This window comes from Ursus americanus, chromosome 5 (genome assembly GCF_024610735.1).
Source record: "Ursus americanus isolate L20-20 chromosome 5, mUrsAme1.1.p, whole genome shotgun sequence".
NCBI lineage: Eukaryota > Metazoa > Chordata > Mammalia > Carnivora > Ursidae > Ursus > Ursus americanus.
Genome location: NC_142131.1, coordinates 4859599 through 4876545, shown reverse-complemented (window position 1 = coordinate 4876545; position 16947 = coordinate 4859599). Strand labels below are relative to the sequence as shown.

General features: G+C 42.3%; 1 protein-coding gene across 2 annotated transcripts in view; it reads right to left on the bottom strand.

Moving 5' to 3' along the window:
* EFNA5 (ephrin A5) overlaps positions 1–10927 on the bottom strand; it is a 271095-nt gene extending 260168 nt beyond the window's left edge. The window contains exon 1 of one of the 2 annotated variants that reach the window (XM_045808277.2): positions 8920–10927. In XM_045808277.2, the coding sequence (XP_045664233.1) occupies positions 8920–9044 (125 nt within the window). In that variant the 5' untranslated portion in view covers positions 9045–10927. The remainder of the gene's footprint in view (positions 1–8919) is intronic. The other variant, XM_045808276.2, reaches the window with a different exon arrangement.
* Between the last annotated feature and the right edge of the window lie 6020 nt (positions 10928–16947).

Sequence of the window (16947 nt, the reverse complement as noted above, 5' to 3'; positions counted from 1 at the left end):
GAAGGGGAAAGAGGCTCATTTGCTCCCACTTTGTTTAACCTAATTGTTAAACACAAAGGATCATTTCCCCATATTTAGAATTCATCTTCCTTTTCTTTCCATTCCCATTTGTTTCCATAAAATTAAGTACTATAAAAAACCTAACCAAGAGGTTAAGCCCCCTCTCTACGTTATTAAAGTTCGGTAAATGTGACAAAGTCGTAGGTCCCACGGGTGTCTATGGAACATGAAACATCAAGGATCATGTCTACCACCATCAAAATCCAGATCACAATTTGCACTATAATTATCCAACCAAAATAAGCTATGCCTTGATTTTATTCAAACCATAAAACTGCATTTTAATATGCCAAAATACTTTCCTAATATGTATTTTCACAACACGAAGCAAGAGCTAGTTGTTAACTAGTTTCCACATACATAAATAAGTCACTAATAAGACTTAGAATGGACACTCTGACAGCTCAGAAGCAACAAGACAAAACAAAAGTATTTGTTAGTCCGTTGAAAACAAAAAGATTACTTTGGACACTCAGTTATTCTAGTCTTCTCCATCAGCCAGTCAAAAAACAAAAAAATGGTTGGATGATGGATATCAGAGGAAAGCTTTGCAGTACAAACACTGTCAACTCATACCTGGACCTCAATAAGGAGTCTAGATGTATACTGTTTCTTAAAACATGCATTGTATTTATCACCTTTATATTGCATCTGCAATCACCAAAAATCCTACTTCTAATGAACCAAGCAATCTGTGACATAAGTAGTTTTCAATCTGTGCCCAGTTTAATCAGACTGACTGAGTCAGGTTACTTTGAAATTAATCTTAAGGAAGTTCTGTTTTTACTGCAGTTCATGGGAATAATGTTCCCAGACATCATCAAACAGATGCGGTAGCAAGAAGTTTAGTGTAAATTTTTGGTAAACTTTATTAGGCCACATGTTCTTCCAAATGCATCCAAAAATACAAAACGTGGTGGAAAATATAGCAGACTCTGTTGACATATTCTCATAATTTTTAATAACAAATATGAATTTACTTCCAATATAATTTTCTTTAAGAACCCGTAAGAAAGGTTTAGTAATGAGAGAATGAAAGCCTGTATTTCAGGGACAAAAAGGCTCTGAATTCATATAATGCTTCGGAAAGCACCCCAAATGTTTCATTTTTAAAGATACCTATACTTTTATCAGTACTTCTTACTAGAGAAAGATTCTTGGTACCGCTGAGCAATTGGGGGGAAAAAAATGTTGGTTGACATAAAAAGGACTACTTAGAACAATCAGAAAAAGGAAATCAGGATTTGGGGGGGTGACCATAAGAGCTATTAATATGTTACTTTGAAATTAACAACAAATTATAAGCTACAAAAGAAAAACACATATGTAAACATGGTACAGCCCAACACTTAACATTAAAATAAGCCTAGGTTTAAAATGTACTATTACTAAATTAAAACATCCTTTTTTTCCCAACTAAATACAAGGAGACAGCATTTTAATGAGCTCACAAATAATTTGAGAGAGCTTTAAATGTAGAGCTCGCCAAAATTATTATAAAGTGGTTTAGCCCTTTTCTATTGTCCATATTCATTTCCGGACCATTTTCATGAAAGAAATAAAATCGGTCTTAAAACAAGATGGCTGCTACTAAAAAAAAAAAAAAAAAAACCGCTGATTTAACAGAAAGCCAAAAACCTAGCTTTTCTAAATTGGGGAGCAAAAACTTAAGTCATTTTCCCCCTAATCTCCAAGCACGTATTCACACATTTCCACATGAAAACCTCTACATTACACTGTGCAGTTATTTAAAATTATTAATAGCAATTTTTTTAAAAGGTCTAGTCTTTGTGTGCCAATAACATAATTGTCCAATGCATAAACATACAGATATCACATGACCAAAATTCCCACGTCATAGCAGAGTCATGATCGCCAGTCATGGAAAACGCGTCACTCGATAAGTAATAACAGGAATAATACTGATGTACTTTATATCTCTTAAAGGATGCCATCATAAAATATCCAGTGATATCCTATTACAAACACAACAACTGTATTGGACTTTTTTAAAATAAACAGCCTAGGAACTTAACTGTCAGAGTCTCTCCTTGAATTGCACTTTGCTGACCTTCCCTGAAGCAAATGGCAGATTAATTCCATGACATACATAATAAATATTAAAAGCATTCCCCTACATTTTGAAATAATTTTTAAATAGATTTTCTTAAAAATCACTCAAAACTATTTTTATTTCTCACTTGACTGGAAAATAAGACCTGACAGTAACATTTTCTTCAACCTGTCAACTGTCAATGGTATGAAGGATGTTTCTAAAGATGACAAAGGTTTATTTTCCCTCATTGAAAATGATAGAATTCTACCTGAATGAAAGCTCGGGTAACCATGACTGTGGTACACTACTGTCTCTCAGCAGCTACCTAACTTAAGTAGGAGTTTTCACTATTTTAAAATAATGTTTTTATTGAAACCTATGGCTGTTTGAAAACTATACTCAAAAGCCTCAAAACCAAGAGTTGATATCCACACGTATTTCACATTACAAAATAGTGCACCGAGTTCAGTAGTTTACAATAAATCCTTCAAAGTGCAACAAGGAGTATACATTATCAAGAATACTAAGATACAGGGAACTCTTTTCATTTATAATCAAACTATGTATAATAGTTATAGTACAAAAAAACCACCTTATTACTTTTTAATTTTAAACTAAGTGGTTCCAATGTCTTTGTGCCCCCTTGTTTACAACTGACTTAAGTTTAAAGACCTGAGTGCAGACAAATTTAGGAGGAAATAGACCTCCTGGTTGTGAGTAATATCCCATTCAGAAACACTGGAAATTCAAATTAATCACAAGAAACTTTTCTACAAAACAGGTCAGGATATAGGCTCAGAAGCAAATGAAAATATAAATCTAATAATATAAATCAGGCCCTTAAAAGAGACAGTAATTTATTGATGTTTAGCTGTCTAAGACCACAATCATAAGACAAATTACTAAAAGTGAATATTAATACCTCCTTTCTTCTACTCCTCTTCGAGGTTTTTATACCTGAATATGAAGGTGTTATCCGTCACAAATGATAAAAGGCAATTTTTTCTCAGTTCGGAAGACTGATTGTCTGACTATCCTGGGTAAGTGGCCAGGGCCTTCCTCAGTACTTAGGGACACACAGGCTTCCTTTCCAACATGAACATTCTAATCAGAGCTGTTATTTTAACAGTTTGTATACTGTTTCTAAAAAGAAAATTGGTAATATGTAATCAGTAGACATAGACTGGTTCCTTACTAAAATAAAATGTAACTTTTAAAATCCTAGTTGCTACTGGAAGTTATTCAAAACAAATACAAAAATGAAAAGGGTTGAGTGGCATCTTTTTAAAAAACTGTTAAAGCAAATGATTTATACTGGGGGAAAAAACCCACTAAACAATAGATAAATGCTACCCACGTGTAAAATTCTGTTCTTAACATTTTCTTAGTTTTGTTCCACATTCTATTTTAATGTATTCTCTTCCTCAAAGGTACATTCTTTTAGCATATTCTTCTCCCAAGCTTGCGGAAGGCCAGGACTCCTGAAGGACTAATTGTATTCATTCATTTTCTTGGCCCAGCATGAAGCTGGTAGCTTGCTTGGTTCATAGCAACAGGGGAGAAGAGAAGGCGCTCATCTTTATCTGTCCCTATCCAACAGGAAATCAGGCCAGTGGACAGAATGCAATGTAATGCCTGTTCAGAAGGCATCTTGCAAGATTAAATGGCAAGAAATTCACAAGGTTAATTTGCCCCCAAATAACTAAGTGCTCCTTCCAAACCTGATCCTCAGCCTTCAAAGGTGGAAGCCTCTACAGCTATTGATTATCAGCCAGAATACACATGGCAACAAGATATTCCTTCAGTGAGCCAATGGTTTAGTTAATACCACTAAAATCAACTAACAGGGAGTAATGAACAACTGAAGGCTCTCTCTGATTCTTTTAATCACAGGGAGTTTATTGACCTTGGTCTCATGCTGGAAATGCCAAATTAGACTGTACAGCCAAGTGCCTCAAATAGCACTGATGTTCCAGTCACCTTAAAAGAAAAAGACAGTTGACTATTTCTGAGAGCTTATTATGAATATATAACGCATAAAATGGACGGAACAAACATCTCAGTAGCTAATTTTTCTTTTCAAACTTTTATGGAAAAGTGGCCAAAAACAAGAAGCATATTTCCCTTACACAAATTAAAAGTAAAGTGAAGTAAAAAAAAAAAAAAAAAGGGAGGGGGATTCACTTCAGGTCTCCTACAAATGGATCAGGGTAAAAACGGGAAATACAAATCTCTGTCATACTGCTTTATTTTTATCCGGATGTCTATATAAATTCTGATATAAAGATCAAAATAATAAAATTACTCAATTACATCTAATACATTACATTGAGGCTCAGAGTTAATAAAGTTATAAATTCTAAACAATGCTTTTTACTTGAAGAACTTTTAAGTTTCTAACATGTATTATTTAAAACCTTTAAAATTTCAAAAATAAAGTGAATCCTGTACAAGTTTGGTGATAAAATTCATTCAAAACCAGGATCAACTTTCTACCTTTCCTAAAACAAATTCTTAGATTTAAATCAAATTGATTTCCTTTATTTGTCAGTGGAAAAGGCACAGTGCTAGAATACTAGAATACACATAATAAAACATTGATGACTCTGATTTTAAAAAATAAAACAAGTTTATTTCGAAAGGAAAAAAATACCCAAGGGATTATGATCAGGAAAAAAAAAAGTTATTACCTCTCTCTACTTAGCCACATACATATGATCTGTAAGCCAGAAAGGTCTGCCAGTACTGACCTAGAATTCATATCACTTTCACAACTCCAAGATTACATGTTAGCACAACTAAATGGTGTCAATTACCTGCGAGTCTAACATGAAATGTTTAATTTACAAGTGCCTACAAGAATTTTAAAAGTCCAAAGAAAACATATGATTAGGTTAAAATTTAGTATACTCCAGGTGAATTATAGAGATATTTTTTTCCCATCAGAGCATAACACTTTAAATTGGTGATACTCAGAACCTAACAGAAGCAAAGCATTAAGTGAGGAGAATCAGTATTCTTAAAGTACGCTGGTACTATTTGCCACTGTATTATTTTACTATTCCATCCGTTAAAGCCAACTAGTAAGATACATGTTTAATTATCCTATCATCATTTTGGCAACTGGTCAAAAGAAACCAAGAACTTTTCAGTATACACAATATTTAAAAGAATATTCTCATTGGAAGCACCAAACTGTTCATAGCACACTTCAGATTAAGAGGCATGTTCTTAAATTGAGTCACCTCTATCTTTATAAGGGTAGCTGCTATGGGAGAATGTAAATGAAGTTTTATTACTGAAAGTCTCTTTAAAAGTTACTTAAAAGCTTTTTCCATTTTTAAAGAAATTAAAGACAAATAGCTATATTCTCCTTGATTTAGATATTCATTACTCAAAGTTACGAAGTAACATACTGGTTCAAAATTCAGGCTAACATTAAAAGAATCACTCTATTACTATATTTAGGTGAAATCCAGACAACTTTCCAAATTTTTAAAATATAGAAGATGCATTTAGAAAATGTTATCATATACTTCTATTCAGATTGATAGTTCTCAGTTGCTATTTCAGAGATTTGTGCCAATTCAAAACATAAAATTGCTTTTTGGCCCGCCACCCAATGAATACTAGCAACTAAAAAGTTATCAGCATTTGAAATCTGAAAATCCACTTTCCAGAAGTGAATACCTAGGACGATAGATTCTATCTGATAGCAAATCAGTTTAATATTTTTTCCTCTGTTAATCTAGATCTATGGATGCTAATGGTATAATAGAGTCAGTAATGAAAACAGTAAACTCCTAGGACTACCAAGTTACAATATAAGATATTTAAACCCTGTGATCCAGATGCAATAATTCTAATTGTATTTAAACATAATTTCAAATTCAACCCCATTAGTATCAGCTACAATATATTTACTTCATTTTGCCACAGAATCCCTTATTAGGAATTTGAGTCTCTACTGAAGTCTTCTTATCTAAGAAAAAAAAGTTTTAGTCTGTTTAAGTTGCAATGAAAGTTTTCAACTTTTTTCCAAAAGATTAAGTCCTCTGATCTTATTAGTTTAGCAAGTCCTAAAAAAAATAGGATTTATATAAAATCAGAAGGCATGGTTAACTTACTTTACAAAATGATAACATATTATTGAAAATACAATGTAAAACATTGAATTTATAAAATTTAGTAAACCCTTGAAAAGTCTCTAAAATGTTTCTTCAGTATCTTTTGAGATAAACTGTTTGTGCTTATTTCTAAACTAGTTATTTTGCATTGGCTGTTTTTAAATTACATCCAAGCTGAATTTTCTTAATACATCAAAAAAACCATCTTATTCAACATTTCAGAGATAAATCTGCCGACCAGTCCCTACTTTAACAGTTATGTTATTTTTTAAAGTAACTTTTACTGTGACAACATATGAAGATAAATGCACCCGCAAACCTCTAAGAATACTAAAGTTAGAGCTGAATCTCTTGGAGGGGATACATTATCCTTTCTTTTGAACATCATTAAAATGATAATGATCAAGTAGAAAGGTATTTCCACAAGCCTTGAATTGGAATACGGACTTGAGAATACCCTTGCTATTTTAAAATTCTACAGATTAACTTTGTCTGGGCAGGTTCAAAGCCACCATGGCATCCTGAGCAGAGTTTTCTACAGGCAGGGCAAATCTATTAAAAAACATGACCTGTGACAAAAATCAATGTGCTAATCTCAAACCAAACAACAGTATCAAAAGCATAAAACAGAGATAACCTAAGATAAAATGTCCTCAAACTAACTCAGACTAGCTTGACAGGTTAAGAAGGAGGGGTAAGTGGGGGTGCTGCTGATTCTTTCTGTTTTAACCTAGGATGACTGGCACACCCAAGGATCCAAGTGAACGAAAACTAGGAGCAAAAGATCACATTGCGAAGTCTGAAGTGGGAAGGAAAAGACAACTAAGCACGGAATGTCCCACATTCAACTAACCAGTTTCACTGTTGTCTTATTTAATAGGGCGCTAAAGTTTAGAAATATAAATTCCTCTATTTCGTATATGCTGTTTAATAAAGCCCAGGGGGGAATAAAACCAACCAACATCATGAGACTTGCTTTTAACGCCATCACAACTGGAAAGCTTGCTCTATTTGTCTTGTCAGCTTTAATAAAAGGCATCTCCTCTGGCTTTTCTTTCTTTTCCTAATAGTGGTAAGTGGCATGTCAGAGAAGAAATAGCTTCCCATCCCACCACCCACATCCAGAAGACATTTTTTTAACCAAACTTTCAGGGATGTCTGCACTTCTGCCAGGCGGTGCAATTTAGGATTTGCGCTACCTGGGTGTGACTCTCTCTCCTGGAGTAGCAGGGCGGGGGGGGGGGGGGTCGGGGGACTCGCCTTTAGGCAACCGGTCGACCGCATGTGGGGGAAATCTGCCCATCTTCTGAGCTGACATTACTTCAAGCGGGGAATCCCTCCCAAGCCTGAATTAAGGGGGAAGGAGGGAGGCCGGTAGACACGGCCACTCCGAGGTAGGAAGAACTGGAGGCGCCCGCCAGCCCCCTCTCTCCCATACACATTGGGCGTGCAGGCACCACAAACTATCCCCTCGGCCTCCCGCCTCTCCCCTCCTAACTTCCACTCGAGCCCAGAGAGAAACCTGGAATTTTAGGTATAATCGATGCTATTTCCCTCTTAGGCAGGCACCAAAACCAGCCCGCACCTGGAAGCTGGCCTCGGTCCCAGAGAGGCAGAGCATTAGGGGCCCAGCGGGGCCGACTGCTGCCCACAGGCCGGGAGAAAGTCGGGCTCGGAGCTGCTCTGGATCCGGAGGGGTTCGCCACGCACGGTGGACAACCCTCACTCCTCCCCACTTCCAGAATCCCTGATCAAGGGACGTCTGCGGGTGGCCAGAGTCCAGCAGGCGCGCTAGGGCGGCCCCAGGCGCCCATCTCTAGCCTTCCGCGTACCCGGCGGGCTTCGGGGACGCCCACAAAACGGTTCCAGGTAATTGCGCGTGTTCCTCCGGCTTCACACCGCCAGGCCGTGGACTAAGGGCTCCCACCTCCCGGCTCGGCCAACTCCAGCAGTTCGCTCCGCACATATGACGTAACCCGGCATTAGATCAAACTTTCTGGCACCTTGAGCCCACGGGGGCAAGGAGGTGGGAGAATCCTCTCCACTGCCAGGCGCGCCGGGCCGAGACTGGGCCAGGGGCCGGATGATTGCCTCGCAGTTAAGAGAAAAATAAAAGCCTAAAGCTTCCGCTTCCCAGCCCCCCCTCGCTTCCCCTACCCTGTGCGCTCTCTGAACGCACCGAAAAAAGGGAAGAAAAATCAAAAAACAAAAAAACAACCCACCAACTTTGGGGATGTTTGGCGGGTTCTCCCTGCAGTCCCTGCGCACCCACGCTCCAGGCGGGAACTCTTGGCGGCGCGCACCCGGGGCTCTCGGTGCCCAAGCGCTACGCCCGGATCGAGGTGCGGGCCCGCTTGCCCGGGTGAGGAAGCAGAGAGATCTCGACTCCCCAGCTCCCGCCTTTTCCGAGTCTCCTCGCGCTCCGCGGAGGCAGCCGGTTTGGGCTGCCCCGGGGACTCCCAGGGACTCCCGGCCTCTTTGAGGCAGCTTAACAAAGAGAGGCGCGACGGGAGCGCTTCCCGTGGGCGCCTCGAAAGCCATCAGCGCCTTGGCGACGCAGGCTCCGAGGGTGCGCGCCGCCGGTGGCTGGTGCGCGCTGGTCCCCGCCGCCACCGCCGCTCCTTCCGCAGGGCGCCGAGGCCCGATATCCCCCGCTCTCCGCTCCCATTGCCTTACCTGGGGTTGCTGCTGTTCCAGTAGACGGCGTAGCGGTCGGCGACGGCCTTGGAGCCTGGGTCCTGGCTGAGCACACACATCCAGAGCACCAGAAACACCAGCGTCAACATCTCCACGTGCAACATCACGCCTGGCCAGCGGCGGAGCCCCCGACAAGCCACTCCGGGGAAAGAGCAGGGATCCGGAGGGAGGGAGGGAAGGGAAGAAAGAGAGCTGGAGCCAAATAAATATGAATAAATAAGAATGAAGTGGGGAGAAAAGAAAGAGGCGCACACCAAGCTGGGGAGGGGAAGGAGAACGAGAAGAGGAGACGGTGGAGGGGGGGTGGGGAGGGGGCAAAGACAAACTCGCACCCCCACTGGAGGGTTCAGGAGAAAAAAAGGAATCACAAGATGGAGAGAAGCATGCGTGTGTGTGGTGGCGGCGGCGAGGGCGGGGGAAGGGGTGCCAAGCTGTGTCTCGAGCGGCGGCGGCGGCAGGCCGGTCACCCCGGGAGAAGGAGGTGCGCACCGGGCCGGGCGGCGGCACCGCGGGTTGGGGCAGGCGGCGGCGCACGCTGCACAGTCACCGGGAGTTGCGCGCCGCGGCCGCGGGGAGACATACACTGGCCCGCCGGGCCCGGCTCAGCGTCGGCGCCGCGGGCTCCGCACGGATCCGCCGCCGCCCAGGGCCCTCGCAGTGCGCCCCGCTTCGCTCCAAGTTACTTTGGCGGCCGGTGAGAAACTGCAGGAGGGCTCCGTGTGGACGGGGGGCTTCGCGCCTGTGGTCCCGGAGTGTGAGGACCCCCTTCCCCCGCCTCCTCTGTGCCTTAACCCGGAGACCCCTGGAAATCTCGGAGTCGTGAGTGCTGCGGATTCGGGGCGGTGCGCCGAGAAGGGTGGGGATCCGGAGCCACAAACCCAGCCCCGCCGGCGTCCTGGAACTGGTTAAGCTGCAGCTAAGCTGGCGAGGAGCGGTCTTGCCTTGCAAACCTCAAAGAAAGTTTGGCTCTTCGTGTCCTCCGGCAGGTCCCCCGGCGGAGTCAGACTGCTGCGGCGGGAGACGACACCCCGGGCGCTGGCGGAGCCTCGGGGATTTCTCGCGCGTGCTTTTCTTGGCCGGGTGTGGGTGCACCAGAGTGAATGAAGAGCAGAGGTTACGAACCAGCCAGCGAGGCGGAGCTGGGATGCCCAAACCTGCAGGACCACGCCGACCCAACTGTTAGGCTGGAGAGCGAGAGGGAAAACAATCACTTTTAAAATGAATCCCTCCAACTCCTGGATGGGCTGATGGCAGTCTCCGATCGCCTTCCGGGAGCGAGACTGAGCCCCCAGACGCGGTGCCAAGAGCCTCGGGTGAGCGCTCAGAAGTGTCCCTGCGACTCCGACGGGTCCGGCCCCAAGCCCGGCAACTTGTAGAGATGCATCAATCAGTTTGAAACGAGAAAAGAGGGGGAAAAAAAAGAGAGTGAGAGAGAGGGAGCGCAGGAGCGAGTGGCACCTCCCCGATGACTACATCAGAAAACCTTCCCGATTCTCCTGCAGCTGCTCCTCTTTCCCTCCTTGGGCACAGCAGCAACAAGAGGTGAAAAGCACCAACCGAATCCTAAAACCTCTACCAGGCGGGAAAATAAACTTGAGTGCAGCAGCAGCAGCACGAACCGCCCAGGAGGGATTGAAATGACTGGCGAGAAGTGGAAAGAGGTAAAAGTCAGTTTTGCAAAAGAGAAAAAAAAAGAGAGAAAAAATGCTTTATGGGAAAAATCTCCTCGGGCACGCCCCCTCGTTAATGACCTGCGTGTAAAGCCGACAGCAACCGCGACCCAGCAGCAGCAGCAGCAGCCGCCGCCGCACCGGAGCGCAAGGCCGCGCGCGTGAACGTGGACGTGGGCGGCGCGGCCGTTGTGGGGGGGGGCGCCCGGGCGTGTAAGCGCAGGGCGCGGGGCAGGCAGGCTGCGCGAGCGCGGGTGTGAGCTCCGGACCTAGCAGGGGGAGGCGCCGGCAGCCCGCGCCCAGCCAGCGCCGCTGCCGCCGCGGCCCGGGTCATGTGGGCTGCCTTTTTTTTTTCTTTTTTTTTTTTTTTTCCTTCCCTCCCCATGCAGTTTACTTGGAAAGCGGGGGGTGGGGTGGGTGGCTGGAGCAGCCAGTCAGTGTACGGCCTGCTGTTTGCTTACAGGTCGGGGTTTTTTCCTCTCTCTTCACTCCAACAGGATTGGTTTGTTCCACGAGAAAGAGGCGTTTTCTTAATCTCCTCCCTTCCCCACGCCTCCTCCCCCCCTCCCCGGCCCCACCTTCCAGAAACCTGACTAATTGAATTACTGGGAGTGCCGAGGCGCCCTCTCCTCCGCCCGAACCCAGCAACCGCGCGTAACCCTTTGGATGCTGAATTCCGTCTGGGCTCAGGAGTGATTTGACGTCTTTCTACCTGAGAGTGGGGTTTTTCAATTACACAGGAACCGGTTCCCATGCTGTAGCCGGCAAGCCGAAATCTGTCTCCCAGGCCCTGCAGGTGACTTGAAGTCCCCGCAGACAGGCTGGCAGGGAGCCTCAATGAATACGTGGTTCTTGTAAATCTCTGCGCTGCTCACGACGCGCATTGCCCGGCGCTGGGTTATCTTGGAAACCTGAGCATCTCTCATGTGCCTTTCAACTCGCCTCTTCCTACCAGGGACTTAAAGGTTCATGAGCAGGAAGCAAGTTTTCTTCAAAGTGATGCTCTGAAACACATTTTTTTTTTAATTGAGAAAAATCACAGTGTAAAATGATTACAATTCAGTGCGATCCTTCAGCAGGAAGGAAATGAATGCGGCAAGGGAGCCCATCAGAAATACCTTACACCTTTTACATTTCGACCCCGAGGTTGGTTCGCTGCCCAATCCCCAAAGGATAAATGCTTTCAACGAACCGGGTGCGGGAAGAATCGAAGGGCAGGGCAGGAGTTCCTTTATTATTTGAAAAGGCCTCTCGTACCCGGACTTCTAGAGCAGGTTGCAGCGTCTTGGCCCCCGGCGGCCACGCAAGCACGGTCGCCTGACAGCAAGGCGGTCCGAGCGCCTTGGGACGCGTCCGCCGTCCTCCAGCGCCCGGGAATCTAGCCAGGAGCCCGACGCTGTGGGGCACCAACCCCTCGGAGACTTGCCCTTGCGGAGCTCAGAGGGCTCAGTCCCTCCAATCCTCTAGAGAGTAGGCTGCCCCGGTGGGAAGGACTGATCCCAAGAAAGAATGCGGTTTAGATTTGCTCCCAACCCTTCCTGTTTTCCCCTTTACTTATTAGCCCAATAAAATCAAATATCACGTTCTCCCTCCTGTGCCTTAGTTTTCTAGCTCAGACTTTCCAGGCGCTTCGGAATTGTTTGGAAGCGTCCAGACGCCCTCCAGTGGTGGGCCTGAAGTCCGCACCCAGCGGGGGTGTTGCCTGCAGCTCAGTCTGGATTGAGTTTGATGGAGAACCTGGGGTCAAGATCAATAAAGACTTGAGGGAAAAAGAACAGCTCACATTGGCATGGAATTACCTGGACGTAATGAGTTCTTGCCTAAAAGTTGAGTCCTTCCTCAGTTACAGAAAATTTTCCTACATGAAGAGATCCTGAAATTGTCCTAGGAAAGGAACTCCTCTATTTGTGACTAGGTGTAAATTGCAATCTGTGTAGTTCCAGACTCCATGACGGACCATCCCAACAAACCACCCACCTTCCTAATTTAAAAAAACGTAAATTCAGAATATTAACACAAATACTTGTCTACCATTTGTATATTTCACAAAATTCCAGAAGTGAGAAAGTTGGAAAATTTAAGCCAGGGAGCTAAAGGATACAGTTATTTTTGAAACCAAAATCTTATTGAAAACATTATTTACTCCCCCCGCCACGCTCTGTAATCTTGCTGATGTTCAAGGCCTTGGCCTATTTTAGGGTGCATTTGTTTTTTCCTTTGCAGGAATGACACATTTCTTCCCTCAGCTTTTCTGATAGTAGCTCTAATAAGTGCTCAGATGACTGAGGCAGTTTTGCAGGAAATATTCTGGACTCTTTTAAGGGATGTATATCTTTAGGAAGAAGAGAATTCACACTCCTGTCTTGGGGAAAATGCTGATCCTCATCGGAAAGTCTTTTCATTCAGGGAAATATCAGGTATCAGGCAGTTAGCAAGCTGGCTTCCTGTGGCGTCAAAGCCAAAGGAGTAAAGAAAAAATTATGTCCACTTATTTCCTATTAGAAACTCATACTCCAAATGTGAAAATTCAACATATCAAAAGACTATAGATGTCCTAATATTTTCAATATCTCTAATTTGCTTAAAGTCTGGGTAGTCCGATTTTAAGCAGAAAAAAAAAATCATACATGATGGTCTTCCTCAAAATTATTCAGGGAATTGGAATAAGACATTGGAATTTGCAACTGTTTCAGATCATAACTCAAATGTCTATGTGAAATAATTCATAAATATAAATCAAATGCCTCCTGGGATGATACACCTAAGTAATTATTGATATTGGAGTAACTAAGCAGCAATATGATAGATACATACTTAGATGGACTTTGAAGAGGTGTTATTAACTGTTCACTTATCGCTAGACAATGTGACTTTGTCTCTTCAGGAAAATACTTAAGTGATTTGAATTTATGCAAATCAGCATTATATAAAATAACTATATATGATTACTCCAATGTCACAGAGGCAGCGACCCTTAAACTGGCCTTTGAAGGGTAAATAACATTCTGCCAAGTATAGAATGAAGTTGAGGTATGAGAGAAAGAAAACAGTAAGCTAAAACACAGAGGAGTAAAAAAAAAAGTAGGGAGTGTTCGAAGGCTCTGAGTTGACAAGACTTGAACAGGGTTGTAGGGAGCTGAGACCTTTAAAGTCTGTTAAGAATGGACTGTAGAAGGGCTTAACTGCAATCTACAAATGTTTGAATTTAAAGCTACAGGCAACCAAATGCACGGGTGGTTTTAAAACAAGTAACAAGTAATAATCATTATGCCTCAACATACAAATAGGGATGAAATCCTATTTGAAAACTTATTTGTTTGTTTATTTGTTCATTATTTTTTGACCTTGAACTATTTAGATTGGTGTTCTAACCTTGGCTACAAATTAGAGTCACCTAGAGAGCTTTTCATTTTTTAATTTAAGTATTTTTTTAAAGATTTTATTTTCTTTATTTGAGAGAGAGAGAGGGAGACGCCGACTCCCCGCTAAGCAGGACCCATGGATCATGGCCTGAGCTGAAGGGGGAGCCACCCAGCAGCCCCACCTAAGGAGCTGTTTTAAAAAGAACAATGCCAGGCCCCCACTTCCTGTTTTAATTTGTTAGGGGCAAGGACAGGACCTGGGATCTGTAATTTTTAGAAGCTCCCCAGGGAATTCTAAGGAGCATAGAAAACTAAGAATCACTGATTCAGGTAATTTATTTTTACCTTAACTACTTCAATATTTCAGGCAAAAAAGTAAATTCTGTATTTATTTGTCTGAAATGTTTCAACTAACCATCAAGGCAAGAATGTTGATACTTTAGAGAACTGAACTTTATGATCCTCTCCATTAAAATGAAGTGATGCTTTAAAAGTAGTTTTCACAAGGCATGAAAGAGAATGCCATCTCCAAGATGGGGATGCAGGAGCAAAGCTTGTTTTCAAGTATGGGTTAATCTTTTTTGGACCGGTTTAGACTTCATTTTTGCATTAGCTGTCCCCAGGTTGAAGTAGAGTTCTGTTGGGTCAAGTGTCCAGACAAAAAAATGAAGCAAGCTGTGAATCAAACCCCACAGTCCATAGCCTAAGCAACTCTTGTTTAATACAGTAGTTAAATTAGAACTGATTCCCAGAAGAAATAATCAAAGAAACAAATTCAAGAACAAAGATAAAAGAAATAACAATTAGACACAAAACTTTCTAACAGACGACTAACAAAAAGATATTTAATCTAAGCCTGCTATTTATCTTTCTAGAACATTTAGAATTCATTCCAAAGTCCCAAGAAACCTAGGTTCTATCACCAAACTATTTAAAGAAGCCTTCGCTCCTCCTCACCCCTTTTTATAACAGGTTTCTCAGAATCTTTAGAAATAACTATTTGCTAGCTTTTCTCTCCCTGGAGACCTAAGGAAATGCTCCTTTTCTATTTCTGATCTAGCTGTCTCTTTTCTGTACAACCTGAAAGTGAAAAATACAAAACAAAACAAAAAAAAACCTGTCTACTAAATAGAGTGTCACATCTCTACCTTCCATCTTGTGACCTTCAACTTCCATCATGAATTTTCTACTTTTGCTCATTCTTTCTTTACTTTCCAGGTGCTTCCTGGAGTTTGTCTCACAGCATCCCTTCTCAGAAAGTCTGTGGATAAGTAGGAGTTTTACAGGTTGCTGCAATATTCTGAAAAAGACATTTAAATTTTTTTTTAATTTATGAACTGTCTGTTGTTGTTTTGCCTCTTTGAAAACATAGTTTTAGTAAGATCCACAGGGCAAACTTTTTTAAACATGCAGAAGCTTGGGCAGTCATTTTGATAAAGAACTAAACCATATAATTAGACATATATGAAAATATGTGTTACGGTCCTGGGTACTACAAATGACTATGTGCTTACGTGTAATTTTAAAAGAAGCAAACAAGAACTAATTGATTCAACCAATTTCCACATGACTTTTCATTATCTCAACTTCATTCTATACACCATAGAGTTATGTAACCAGTTTTCAACTTTAAAGCTGAAATTGGTGATTTTATTCCTCTAGGAAATTTTCATGTTGTCTTTACTACTTGAACTGAATGTACTTTTCACTGCTCTGTTTCCCCTCTTCAAATTTTTAAATAAAAATCAAATACAATGTATCTGCATTTTACAAATTTAATCCATCAACTAGCATAATGTATGCTGTCCTAAAATGTTCTTTGTGAATTATTAAATAATACTACCTTCTTTGCTTAAAAGAATATACATGGTGGGGGTGCCTGGGTGGCTCAGTCAGTTAAGCATCAAACTCTTCATTTCAGCTCAGGTCGAGATCTCAGGGTCAGGCTCCATGTTCAGCAGCTTCTTATTCAGCAGGGAGTCTGCTTAAGGATTCTATCTCTCTCTCTCCCTCCCCTCGCTCTCACACTGATGTGCACGCTCTCTCTCTCGCAAATAAATATTTTTTTCAAAAAGACTATACATAGAGATGAATGCATATAACCAAAAGAAGCTTATACTTATGTTTTATTATGATGACAATCATAGACATCTACAGCATAATTTATTTTTTTGTAAAGATTTTATTTATTTATTTGAGAAAGGGGGGGAGCACCAGCGGGGGGGTGCGGCAGGCAGAAGGAGAAGCAAACTCCCAGCTGAGCAGGGAGCCCAATGACGCAGGGCTTGATCCCAGGACCTGGGATCATGACCTGAGCCAAAGGCAGACACTTAACCAACTAAGCCATCCAGGCGCCCCAGCATAACTTTATTTAAATAAAAAGAATATAAGTAACCTTTTCAGAAATAAAATTAATTTGTGCTTTTTTTTTCTGTATTCAAACTGATAATTAGGATACTTTTATCCCATTAGCTCCATCGACCATCATCCAAAAAGCATATACGTATGCATTTTTATATTCTTTTACTTGCTGAGAGACTCAAAAGAAGCTAGAATATTTTATTTTTTATTTCACTGAGGTCATTATATATATAAATATAAAATTATCCATATTATATACACACACATACATGCATAACATAGATATGAGCATAGAGACAGATAGAACTTATTTTTCGATCAATTTTTTTAAAGACTTTATTTATTTATTTGAGAGAGCGCACAAGTAGGAGGGAGCGGCAGGCAGAGGGAGAGGAGAAGCAGGCTCCCCGTTGAGCAGGGAGCCCAACGCAGGGCTCTATCCCAGGACCCTGGGATCATGCCCTGTGCTGAAGGCAGATGCTTAACCAACTGAGCCAGGCACCCCCAATCAATTTTCACCAAGACTTTCATCAACTTCTGGGATAATTCTATTTAAAGACCAGTAAAAGATAAAACCCTTAGTAAGCATGATTTCATGAAATAGGAAATGCTAT